General features: G+C 39.5%; 1 protein-coding gene across 1 annotated transcript in view; it reads right to left on the bottom strand.

The window, feature by feature from the left end:
- Window positions 1–13,296, bottom strand: part of LOC140146240 (uncharacterized) — a 53,556-nt gene that overhangs the window by 11,293 nt on the left and 28,967 nt on the right. The window contains 6 exon segments of the mRNA XM_072168023.1: window positions 476–821; window positions 1,618–1,812; window positions 1,814–2,024; window positions 3,158–3,391; window positions 4,110–4,546; window positions 5,040–5,196. Of these exon segments, the coding sequence (XP_072024124.1) occupies window positions 476–821; window positions 1,618–1,812; window positions 1,814–2,024; window positions 3,158–3,391; window positions 4,110–4,546; window positions 5,040–5,196 (1,580 nt within the window).

Below are 13,296 nucleotides of genomic sequence, written 5' to 3'. Positions count from 1 at the left end.
GGTCTTCTGAGATAAATCTCCCTTTTTAACATTGAAAACTGGTAGTCAAACTGTTGTGATATAACAATCAAATATAAATAAAACAAAAGGAACAAAGGAAAATAACCCCATACACAAATTTTTGCAATAAGGTAAAAAAAAGGAATATGTCTCAAAGCTTGCCAAGATTTTAAAACCAAATGCGAAATGTAAACCCACCTGACTCAAAAAGTCAAGTTGCTCAGAATTTTCAAAACTTGTATTCTAAAATGCATAATGAAATATTTTTACTAATTTAAATTGCAAATTACACAATACTTCCAACAAACACTTTTAGAACACGTTTTTACCAACATTTTTGTTTAAAAAAAAATATTTGGTCAATTTTGATGAAAACAAATTTGCACTGCAAAATGGATGCGCACGGTAGCATTTGAGACGTACTTATTTTTTTACCTCTTCAAATAACAATACAAAATAGTCAATCCACACTTACTTTTCCTCCTGGTGTGGGCCAACTGTGCGTACATATCATCAGAGTCTCCACTGAAGCTAGATGAACTTGAAAACGACGAGTTACTACTTACAGAGCGCCCTCTGGATAAGGATCGCGACCTACTTCGACTACTGAAGCTAGACTGGCTGCTATGACTGCTGAAACTACTGTGACTAGAACTACGGGGACGGTTGCGTGGACGCCCTCTTTGTTGTGGATCAGGTCGTTGTGGATTGGGTCGTTGCGGGCCGGGTCGCTGTGGATTGGGTCGTTGCGGACCGGGTCGCTGTGGACCAGGTCGCTGTGGACCGGGTCTCTGCGGACCAGGTCGTTGTGGACCGGGCAGCTGTTAGTCAAGAAAAGATGTTTTAGTGCATTATTTTCAAAGACATGATCAATATACAATGGTGATTACCCAGTTCAAATATGGGGGTTCTCGGCGTGTGTGGTTCTCGACGCAAAGAGGACCACAATACAGGGCTTCAAGCCAGCTCTTACGAAAATATAGGAATAATATAGGCCCATTTTGAATGAAAATATAGGACATACAATTTACATATACAATTCACCAGTGCAAGTGAAAAAAAAATCAATTTCCTAAATTTGGACATACAATTTACATTATACAATTCACCAGTGCAAGTGAAAAAAAAATCAATTTCCTAAATTTGGAAAAAAATATAGTAATTATAAGAAGACATTTTGTAAGAATAAAATATAGGACATATCGGGCCGCTTGAAGCTCTGACAATGCCTTTAAACATCCAGCTTCAGATGGCCTGAAGAGTGCTTGTGTGCAACAATTAGTATAATGGGGCTCATCCAGGAACATGCAACATTGGTTGATACTAAAATACCTTGCTTTCTTTGAAAATCTCTTCATCAAAAAAATAATGATAGCAAATACGGAGATCTTTAATGACCCCATTTCCTGAATTCATGCATCCCTGTGTGTTATCATAGAGGCATAGGGTTATTCTATTTAAAATCCATGAACCCTCTATGGAAGACATGACCTTAATATTCCACAAAGGGGTCACTCATTATGGTAACCCCTTTTGAAATTCATACTTCCTGTGTGGAAGATTAAAGTCATGCAATTCAAGAGGGGTGATGGATTTCAACTGGAATAGCCCAATTACCTGTCGTGTTGGCCCTGATCTGGCACCTGGCCCTGCTCCTGGTCTGCCACCTCTGCTTCCAGGATCTCTTCCAGGCTCTCTTCCTGGATCTCTCCCAGGCTCTCTTCTAGGCTCTCTTCCAGGCTCTCCAGGTGGTGGCCTACCTGGCGGCCTAGCTGGTCCAGGCTTAGTAGCTGGTCTTGGCCCAGGCTTAGTCGCTGGTACTGGCCCAGGTTTGGTGACAGGTGGCTTGGCTGGCCCGGGTCTGGATCCTGGCTTGGAGATTGGTTTTGGGCCAGGCCTGCTGGAGCCAGCAGATTTGGAAGCTGAGGTAGGAGGGGTCTGGCTCCTGGTGGGAGCTGAGGACCGGGCTTTGTAGGTCGTTAACTGGGGACTGAGGAGGGTGCTTCTTCTGTGCATCTCCAGCTCTGTAGTAAGTATACAACAAAAAGTCATAATTTACCAACTGTTTTCTAGAAACATCAAAACTATCCAAACATTGACAATACAGTCTACCAGTCACTGGGTTATTCCAGTTGAAATCCACACTACCCCCTGTGGAAGATTTTGGAAACATCTTCCCACAGGGGGAGTATATTTTTCAAATGTAATTGGTCAGGGTTAATCATTTTGAAACCCATACTCCCCCTGTATTATGGCTTTACCTATATCTTCTACAACTGGAGTGAGTATTTCAAATGGAAGTTACCCAATTGTCTATTCTATTCAAAATTGATACTCCTCTGTGGAAGACTTTAGCTAAATCTTCCACAGGGGTAGTGTGATTTTAAATGGATTTCATTGTTACCGAAAATATTTGCAAGGTTTACCAAAACTTTCAGAACTACTTTTGATTACTGAATTAGGAACGGCTTCAAAACTCAACCGCCTGTTGCACTCAGGTTCCGTCTGGTTGCAGCTGGATTCTATTGTTCTAAACAATGGAACATGGTTCAACCGCTGGTCCAGTTTTGAAGCCGCCCCTTACACCGGAATGTATGAGGCTTCACTGCAAAACAAGTATCGCTCATTTGCATCTAATTACACACATTCGATCTAATTACACACATGCACCAACACTAGAAACCACTTCTCATAAGATATCCGTCATCTTCATTGTCACGTACCGAGAGCAAGTAGTGTACCTCCTGGCATTTATCGGTTAGAGGCCCGAAATCATACAATAATATGCATCTTAAAACTAAGGTTTTAGCTACGGTGGGTGATGGAACCCACCACTAACCTCTGGAGCCCACCACTATAGGTTACTTCCACTGTTGGAGAGCCCACCACTCAAAGTGAATGGACAGGTGTATTCAATTCTGGTATTGATAAAATTTTGCTAAAACATCACTGTGCTGTAAATTGCTGTCCGAGCACTCAAAATATGTTAGCTACAACCCTGCGCCCATATACTAAGCCTGTTTTATTGGCATAGCGCATTAGACGTATCAATCAACAAGCAATCAAAGTTTGCCAGCTGTATGGCAAAAATAATCAGGTACAGACATGGCAGAGTTGGTACTCTTTGCTTCTACCTCACTGATTTCAACAAACTTACCCTGCTCCAGGTTTGGAAGGTTTCCCACTGCCCGGTTTCCCACTGCCTGGTTTCTTCTTGGATGACGGAGATCTACTCCTGCTCCGTGAGTACGACCTAGAGTAGGATCTAGAGCGGGACCTTGAGTAGGAAGAATGGCTGTAAGAGCTCGCTGACGAGGAGCGACTACTTGCTGATGAGAAAGATGATGAGCGGGATCTCGACCTTGACCTTGATCTTGAACTAAATGATGAGCTATGGAGACAAAAAGTAATGGTATTCCATTGAACAACTTGTATATTGCCAACACATTGGGAAAATCCAAGATGTAGATGCACAAGCTAGGATAACTTCATTGGGCTATCCACTTGAAATCTATACATCCCATATGGAAGATATGATCTTCCACACAAGGGAGTGTGAATTTGAAACTCACCTGAGAAGATTCAGATTGAATATTCCTCTTAAGGGGGTACTACACCCTGACTAATTTTATGCCTATTTTTGCACTTTTCTCAAAAATTATCATCACACAGCACATTGGGTGACAAGTAAGATATGTATATTATAGGGGCAAGGACTGCAACTGCTGTACTGAAAATTCAGCAACTCAAAGTAAGTAGTTATTGATTTATTGATCAAATATTGGTTTTCCCTCATTTTTGACTGTAACCCCACAACTGTTGTCTGTGCTGAAATAAAATTTACAGTGCAGTAGTTGTAGTCCTTGCCCCTATAATATACATATCTTACTTGTCCCCAATGCGCTATAATTTTAAAGAAAAATGCAAAAATAGGCACAAATTTGGGCAGGGGTGTAGTACCCCCTAAAGTTGTACTAAATTCAAACGGAGCTGCTCTAATTATATTAATTCCATTTGAAATACATACTTCTGATGTAGAAGATATTTCTAACATCTTCCGCAGGGGTAGCGTGGATATTAAATGGAATAGCCCAATCTTGATTACTTACTATGAATCGCTATATGAATCCGAGTATGACCCCGATCGCCTTGACCGCTTCCTTCCCCTCGTCTGCTTGACCACTGACTTTGGTTTCTCTCCTCTCCTAGCCCATGGATCATTCCACGCATCAGCGGGCCTATTACTGTTAGGTGGCATCGCTTCCGGAGGAATGCCCTCTGGTGGTGGAGGTCCACGATCCCTTCCACTACCGCCGCCACGACTCTCCATTCGCCCACCCCTTCCTCCACCGCCTCCGCCTCTGTTTTCCTCACGCCCTCGCTGGTTGTCTCTCATGGGACGTCGATCTCTTGGAGGTGGGGTGTGTCTTTCCCGGCGCAGTTCCCGCACACGCTCTTTCTGCCGTTCCATCTCGCGTTCTCTCTGTTCTCGTTGCCGTCTTTCTCGCTGACGTTCCAGGAGCGCTTGATCTCTGCCAAACTTGTCCTAGAAAAAATTAAAGAAAGGAGCTTTAGACAATTTCCACTTTTTACCCTTTAAGGGTAACCTGAGAACAAGTATGATCATTTTTCCTAGATAAATACATACCCACACATAATACAGAAAAGCAATTACATTTTAAGGTGAGACAAAAATAATAATACAGTATTAATTTGCACCTGTCTCATCAAACTCCTTTTTGTCTAAATCCTCTGAAAAATCAATGCAAAATTTGTGCAATTATTACATCCAAATTAGAGTGCTACAAGAATGACCCAGGTGTTCATGTTTAAACTCGTTCACACACGATTAATACACTATCCAGCACTCCAATATGTGTATTACAAATGCATGTGGAAGATGTTAATAGTACGCTTGTGATCATACAAGAAATTCTTTTAAAAAAGAATGTTGAAATATTGGAAATCCATGTACAAAACAAAACTTTTTGGGTTTTATCGTTAGAAAAATTAAAAACATTGGCATCTCTGTTACTCACTCTTGAATATTCCATGGACATGCGAACGGGTGGTGGTGATGGGTACGTGTCCCGTCTGATTGGTTCTTCAAGCGGTGGCGGGGACTGGCCTCCAGGATAACAATTACGTGATTCAGGAAACATGGGGGGAACATCGTCTTCAACCGGCATTGCATATCTGAGGGAGGATGCAGAAAACAACAGCAATTAATTATCATTCAATATGTGTACAACCAATCAGTGCAGTTTTCTATATAATTTTCATTTTGATTCTTGCCATACAAATGAAATGCCATCTTTTTAATCGTTTGATAATTGTGATGTTACAAAACAAAAAGAGTCTGACTTGTATAAAACACATTTTCTAATCTTTTTTCATACCCAATTATCAAAACTAACATAAAATATTAAAATAATGAGCTAACCCTTAGCCTATACTTAATATTTTGAATGCTTGTATCAAGTTTTCAAACTTTGAAACTACAATTGTATGGGTTTTTTGCCCATTTTCCCTCAAATTGCAAAAATAGTAAAATTTGACTTCTATTGCCAGTTAGACCTATCTAAAGGATTCAGATTTAACTACGTTTCGATTTGCAAAACAAGAATTATCTTTTAATTCCAAAAAATTAGTGCTGTATTTTTCTGGAATCAGGATTTAGCTCAATCTCATGAAATGTACCATTGGAAGGCTCATTATACGGTGTCTGCAATATAATGCGCTATTCCAGTTGAAATCCATACACCCCCTATGGAAGACACAACCTTAATCTTCCACACAAGGATTGTGAATTTCAAATGCAGTTACCTGCATGGGTGACTCTATTAAAAATCTACACCCCCTGTGTGGGAGATTTAAGGTCATGTCTTCCATAGAGGGGTGTATGGATTCCAACTAGAATAGCCCAGCCTTTTCATTGAACGCATCGCAATAGAAACTAGACTTAGCTGTGGTCTAAGACCACGAACACAGCCGTGTTGTAACCCCCCAAAGAACTTTGACCCCAAAATATATGAAAACCCCATAGACATTGGCTAATGTCAATGCATGGGTGCACGTGGCATCACTTTGCTATGTTATTTGTGGCAGAAGGGGCATTTTGAAGGTTTTTCGTCTCAGACCGGAAGTGACCCCTTAATGACCTTTGACCCCAAATAAAAAAAATACTACATATGAATTGGGTAACCACAATTCATGTTTGAACATACCGTTACTGTCCTATGTTTTTCTTAGCAAATAAAATTTTTTGAAGGTTTTTCGTTTTATACCGGAAGTGACCCCTTAATGAACTTTGACCCCAAATCTGTTAGGACCCCATAGACACTGGGTAATAACAATTCATGTGTGCAAGTGGTGTCACTGTCCCACGTAATTTGGGAGAAAAAGAGCATTTTAAAGGTATTTCGTTTTATACCGAAGTGGCCCTTAATGACCTTTTGACCCTAAATTAAAAAATACCACATATACACAGGGTAACTACAATTTATGTGTGAACATACCGTTACTGTCCTATGTTTTTCTTAGCAAATAAAAAAATTTGAAGTTTTTTCGTTTTATACCGGAAGTGACCCCTTAATGACCTTTGACCCCAAATCTGTGAGGACCCCATAGACACAAGATAATAACAATGCATGTGTGCAAGTGGTGTAACTGTCCTACGTAATCTGTGAGAGAAGAAGCATTTTAAGTTGAAATCACGTTTTTGACCCCTATGACCCCTGCGTGACCTTTGACCCCACAAGTTTCATATGACATGTAGGGGCATGGTCAATGATGGTTGTGACCAAGTTAGGTTAAAATCGGTGTAAGCATGTAAGTGCTAGAGCAAATGTAGTAGTCGGCAGAAAGAAGAAGAAGAAAGAAGAAAGAACTAGACTTAGCTGTGGTCTAAGACCACGAACACAGCCGTGTTGTGACCCCTTAATGACCTTTGACCCCAAAATATATAAAAACGCCCATAGACAGTGGCTAATGTCAATGTATGGGTGCACCACTTTGCTATGTTATTTGTGGCAGAAGGGGCATTTTGAAGGTTTTCGTCTCAGACCGGAAGTAACCCCTCAATGACCTTTGACCCAAAATAAAAAAATACCACATATGAATTGGGTAACCACAATTCATGTGTGAACATATCGTTACTGTCCTATGTTTTTTTAGCAAATAAAAAATTTTGAAGGTTTTTCGTTTTATGCCGGAAGTGACCCCTTAATGACCTTTGACCCCAAATCTGTGAGGACCCCATAGACACTGGGTAATAACAATGCATGTGTGCAAGTGGTGTCACTGTCCTACGTAATTTGTGGGAGAAGAAGCATTTTAAAGGTATTTTAGTTTTATACCGAAAATATCCCCATAATGACCAATGACAAAAAATAAAAAAAAATACCACATATACACAGGGTAACTACAATTTATGTGTGAACATACCGTTACTGTCCTATGTTTTTCTTAGCAAATAAAAATTTTTGAAGATTTTTCGTTTTATACCGGAAGTGACCCTTTAATGACCTTTGACCCCAAATCTGTGAGGACCCCATAGACACGGGATAATAACAATTCATGTGTGCAAGTGGTGTCACCGTCCTATGTAATCTGTGAGAGAAGAAGCATTTTGAGTTGAAATCACGTTTTTGACCCCTATGACCCCTGCGTGACCTTTGACCCCACGAGTTTCATATGACATGTAGGGGCATGGTCAATGATGGTTATGACCAAGTTAGGTCAAAATCGGTGTAAGCATGTAAGTGCTAGAGCAAATGAAGTGGTCGGCAGAAAGAAGAAAGAAGAAAGAAAGAAGAAAGAAAGAAGAACTAGATCTGGTTACAGATCTGGACCTAGCCGGGGCCGAAAATGCCAGTCTTAACTTAAAGTTTGACCTTTGACCGGCTATTATGGACATCTCACACCATTAATGGTGCATCACTGTAGCATGTAGGGGCTTTATCCGTCTTCCATAGGCTGAGATACAGCTACTTTTCCGTAATTTTAAACATTTTTTGCAAATTTGACGTTTTGACCTCCTTAATGACCTTTGACCCCAATATTAAAAAAACCTCATTTACACCGAGAAAATGCATTGTTACAGTTTAAATTAAAAAAATCTACTATGTTTAGTTATGGAGATAAAAATTCTTGAAGTTATTTAGCTTAAAACCGGAAATGACGCCTAAATGACCTTTGACCAAAAAAAATAAAAATACTGTGCATACATCGGGTAACACTAATGCATATATGAAGTTTATGTCACTCTGGTCTGGTTACGTTTTGAAAAAAAAAAAAAATGAACATATTTGATGATTTTTGGGTTTTGACCGAAGCGACCCCTTAATGACCTTTTGACCCCAAAACTGTAGACACCCCAAAGACCCTGGTTAGTAGCAATGCATGTGTGCTAATGACAGCACTCTGCTATGTAATTTGTAAAAACAGTGATTTTTTGAATATTTTTAGCTCTCAGACCAGAAATGACCCCTTAATGACCTTTGACCCAAATTCTGTGAATAAATTATAGACACCGACCAAAGTCAAGTCACATGACCTAAGCATGTCACCATCACATGTTATTTGTGGAAGAAGAAGCATTTTAGAGTAAAAATCACATTTTTGCCATTGTGAGCAGGTCAAAGGTCAAATGGAGTTCAATGTCATGTCACATGTGGGGACATGGTCAGTGGTGTTTGTGACCAAGTATGGTCAAAAACTGTCAAAGCATAACAGAGCTAGGGCGAAACGTGGCAAGTCACGCACGTGTTGCCAGAAAGAAGAAAGATCCGATAGCATCACAAGACCTAGCCGGTGTCCCGGCTAGGTAAAGAACCTGTAAGAAAAAAGACACAGCCGTGACTAACGTCACGGCTGTGTAACTGTGTAACTAGACTTAGCTGTGGTCTAAGACTACGAACACAGCCGTGTTGTGACCCCTTAATGACCTTTGACCCCAATATATATAAAAACGCACATAGACATTTGCTAATGTCAATATATGGGTGCACGTGGCACCACTTTGCTATGTTATTTGTGACAGAAGGGGCATTTTTCGTCTCAGACCGAAAGTGACCCCTTAATGACCTTTGACCCCAAATAAAAAAATACCACATATGAATTGGGTAACCACAATTCATGTGTGAACATACCGCTACTCTCCTATGTTTTTCTTAGCAAATAAAAAATTTTGAAGGTTTTTCGTTTTATACCGGAAGTGACCCCTTAATGACCTTTGACCCAAAATATGTGAGGACCCTATAGACACTGGGTAATAACAATGCATGTGTGCAAGTGTTGTCACTGTCCTACGTAATTTGTGGAAGAAGAAGCATTTTAAAGGTATTTCGTTTTATACCGGAAGTGGCCCCTTAATGACCTTTGACCCTAAATAAAAAATACCACATATACACAGGGTAACTACAATATATGTGTGAACATACCGTTACTGTCCTATGTTTTTCTTAGCAAATAAAAAATTTTGAAGGTTTTTCGTTTTATACCGGAAGTGACCCCTTAATGACCTTTGACCCAAAATATGTGAGGACCCTATAGACACTGGGTAATAACAATGCATGTGTGCAAGTGTTGTCACTGTCCTACGTAATTTGTGGGAGAAGAAGCATTTTAAAGGTATTTCGCTTTATACCGAAGTGGCCCCTTAATGACCTTTGACCCTAAATAAAAAATACCACATATACACATGGTAACTACAATTTATGTGTGAACATACCGTTACTGTCCTATGTTTTTCTTAGCAAATAAAAAATTTTGAAGGTTTTTTCGTTTTATACGGAAGTGACCCCTTAATGACCTTTGACCCCAAATCTGTGAGGACCCCATAGACACTGGATAATAACAATACATTTGTGCAAGTGGTGTCACTGTCCTCACGTAATCTGTGAGAGAAGAAGCATTTTGAGTTGAAATCACGTTTTTGACCCCTATGACCCCTCGTGACCTCTGACCCCACGAGTTTCATATGACATGTAGGGGCATGGTCAATGATGGTTGTGACCAAGTTAGGTCAAAATCGGTGTAAGCATGTAAGTGCTAGAGCAAATGTAGTGGTCGGCAGAAAGAAGAAGAAGAAGAACTAGTGGCAAATGGTGGTCATAGACCACAAACCTAGCTGGGGCGTGTTGGTGTTGTGGAGGTATGTATTTGACCCCTGCAAAATGTTCCAAAAATGTTCCCCTGGTCATGAGGTTTGTTGTCACCGAGTTTGAGTCCCGTATTCCGTACAGATGTCCAAAAAATACATTTATAAGATTTGACCTCTGCATGACCTTTGACCTGACCCCTGCAAAATGTTCCCCTGATCATTGAGTTTGGGCCACATACCCCTTACAGATATCCAGAAAATGAAATTATAAGATTTGACCCCAGATAACCTTTGACCTGACCCCTGCAAAGTGTTCCAAAATGTCCCCCTGATCATTAAGTTTGTTGTCACCAAGTCTGAGCCCATTACCCCTTACAGATGTCCAGGAAATTCATTTCTAAAATTTGACCTCTGCATGACCTTTGACCTGACCCGTGCAAATTGTTCCCCTGGTCATGAGATTTGTTGTCACCGAGTTTGAGCCCCATACCCCTTACAGATATCCAGATAATGCAATTGTAAGATTTTGCCCCTTTAATGACCTTTGACCCCAATTCTGTAAGCAAGTTCTAGGCGTGGGGTATAGCCGATGCATATATGCAGATGACATCATTGTACTATATAATATGTGGCAGGAGAAGCATTTTGAAGGTATTTGGTTAAATACGGGAAATGCCCCCTTAATGACTATTTACCCCAATTCTGTTTAGACCCTTTGGGCACTGGATATAGCCGATACATATGTGCAAGTTACGTAACTGTAGGGTGTAACATGTAGGAGGAGAAGCATTTTGAAATTTATTGCCAGAAAGAAGAAAGAAGAAAGATCGGATAGCATTACAGTACCTAGCTGGGGGTGTAAACCCCCCAGCTAGGTAAAGAAAGAAAGAAAGAACCTGTAAGAAAAAAGACACAGCCGTGACTAACGTCACGGCTGTGTAAAGAACCTGTAAGTCACGGCTGTGTAATTCTTATCATATTCAAAACCACAAGGCATGAAATATTGTCTCACTGCCAAGGACTACTTTCAGATATCTGGAAATTTAATCCAATTTTTATGAGGTGTTTTTTTTCACGTCTAAATTAATGCTACAATTTTTACGACACATAGGTTTTCATACTGTTTGAAAGCCAGAATAAAAGAAACCAAAATTGTGACTAAAATAATACCATTAGCGCTAAAATATTTCGCTATTGAGTATCACTTGTTTGAAGAGTTGGGTGAATTGTGAATTTCTGGGCGCACTGAAATTGTTTTGCCTCTAGAATTCAAAACATTGACTATACTCAGAAATTATTCTTTTGTGTCTTGCGATATCCTATGCACATATTAAGTCATTCGCATAACTGCATTCAGAAAGAAATGCTTGTTCTATTAACGACTGTTTGAAACAGAGTGAGTGCACTATTTGCATTGAAACATTTACTGGAGTATTAATTAAAGTCACTTTTAAAGTGTGCATAATTGGATTTAATACATGTGAATTGTATCATACCAACTAGTTCATTCAACAACTACTTGACTGCAAAATTTATTTCTTTGGACTACATGGACAGAATTCAGTGATACATTGTTCGGTGGAACAAGCTTCATACATTCAGTCCTGAATTGAAGCTGACTCTTTGCTTGCTGAAGAAGCTGATTTGAAGCTGACTCTTTGTTAACTGAAGAACTGAATTGAAACTGACTCTTAGCAAACTGAACTGAAATTGATTCTGTGCTTGCTGAAGAACCTGAAATGAAATTGACTCTTTTGCTTACTGAAGAACCTGAATTGAAATTAACTCTTTGCTAACTAAAGAACCTGAATTTAAAACTGACTCTTTGCTAACTGAAGAACCTGATTGAAACAGACTTTTTGCTATGTAAAGAACCTGAATTGAAACAGACTCTTTACTGAGAACCTGAATCCAAACTGACTCTTCGCTAACTGAAGAACCTGAAATGAATTAAAACTGACTCTTTGTTAACTGAAGAACCTGACTTGAAACTTACTCTTTGCTACCTGAAGAACCTGAATTGAAACCAACTCTTTGCTAACTGAGAACCTATATCAAAACTGACTCGTTGCTAACTGAAGAACCTGAATTGAAACCGACTCTTTGATAACTGAAGACACTGAATTGAAATTGACTTTGTTACCTAAAGAACTCTTTGCTGAGACCTGAATCAAAACCGACTCTTTGTTAACTGAAGAACCTGAATTGAAACTGACTGTACAAACTGAATATCCTGAATAGAAACTGACTCTTTGCTACCTGAAGAACCTAAAATGAATGGAAATGGACTCTTTGTTAACTGAAGAACCTAAATTGAAACTGACTCTTTTATCTAGAGAACCGGAATTGTAACCAGTTCTTTGCTATCTGAGAACCTGAATCAAAACTGACTCTTTGCTAACTAAAGAACCTGAATTGCAACTGACTCTATGTTAACCGAAGACCCTGAATTGAAATTGATTCTTTGTTATCTAAAGAACCTGAATTGAAACCAACTCTTTGCTAACTGAGAACCTGAACCGAGACTGACTCTTTGATAACTGAAGAACCTGAATTGAAACTGACTGTTTGCTAACTAAAGAACCTGAATTGAATCCAACTCTTTGCTAACTGAAGACCTTGAATTGAAACTGACTCTTTGTTAACTGAAGACCCTGAATTAAAAGCTGCGATTTACATAAATATGGCTGCAGATTACTGTTACCATACACAAATCTTTGCCTCCAGATTTGCTGTTGTGTTTGTGTTTCTTCACATACATGTATGGTGTCATGGACATGCTGCTTGGGCAGACACTGGGTAAGCGAATAAATAATTTACAAATGTTTTTCTTCTTTTTCTCATATGTTTTCATGTATGGTGTATTAGTTTATAAAGCAGTGGCTGGGCGGTCTTTGTGGAAATTATGGTACGGGTTTGTGCATCAGATTTGGGTGCATTTCCACCGATTTAGTTAAGACTCTGGTGCATTTTCAGTCTTTTTGGTTTGTTGATGGCCTCATAAAAATTCATTTTAAGAAAGGGTGTTTTTTTCAAAAAATGTTATTGTTTTATAGAAAATTTTGTGACAATTTTCCTTTCGGGTCGGTCTTTCTTCAAAATTTGGCAAAGTTGGGTAATTTTAAAGTCCCAGTTGCACATGCACCCAAACCAAAGCTGAGACCCACTCTTGGGTCGATGGGTCAATCATC

This window comes from Amphiura filiformis, chromosome 2, assembly GCF_039555335.1.
Source record: "Amphiura filiformis chromosome 2, Afil_fr2py, whole genome shotgun sequence".
In the NCBI taxonomy this organism is placed as follows: Eukaryota; Metazoa; Echinodermata; class Ophiuroidea; order Amphilepidida; family Amphiuridae; genus Amphiura; species Amphiura filiformis.
Note: the sequence above shows the minus strand (reverse complement) of the source record. Positions and strands in the feature narration are given on the sequence as shown.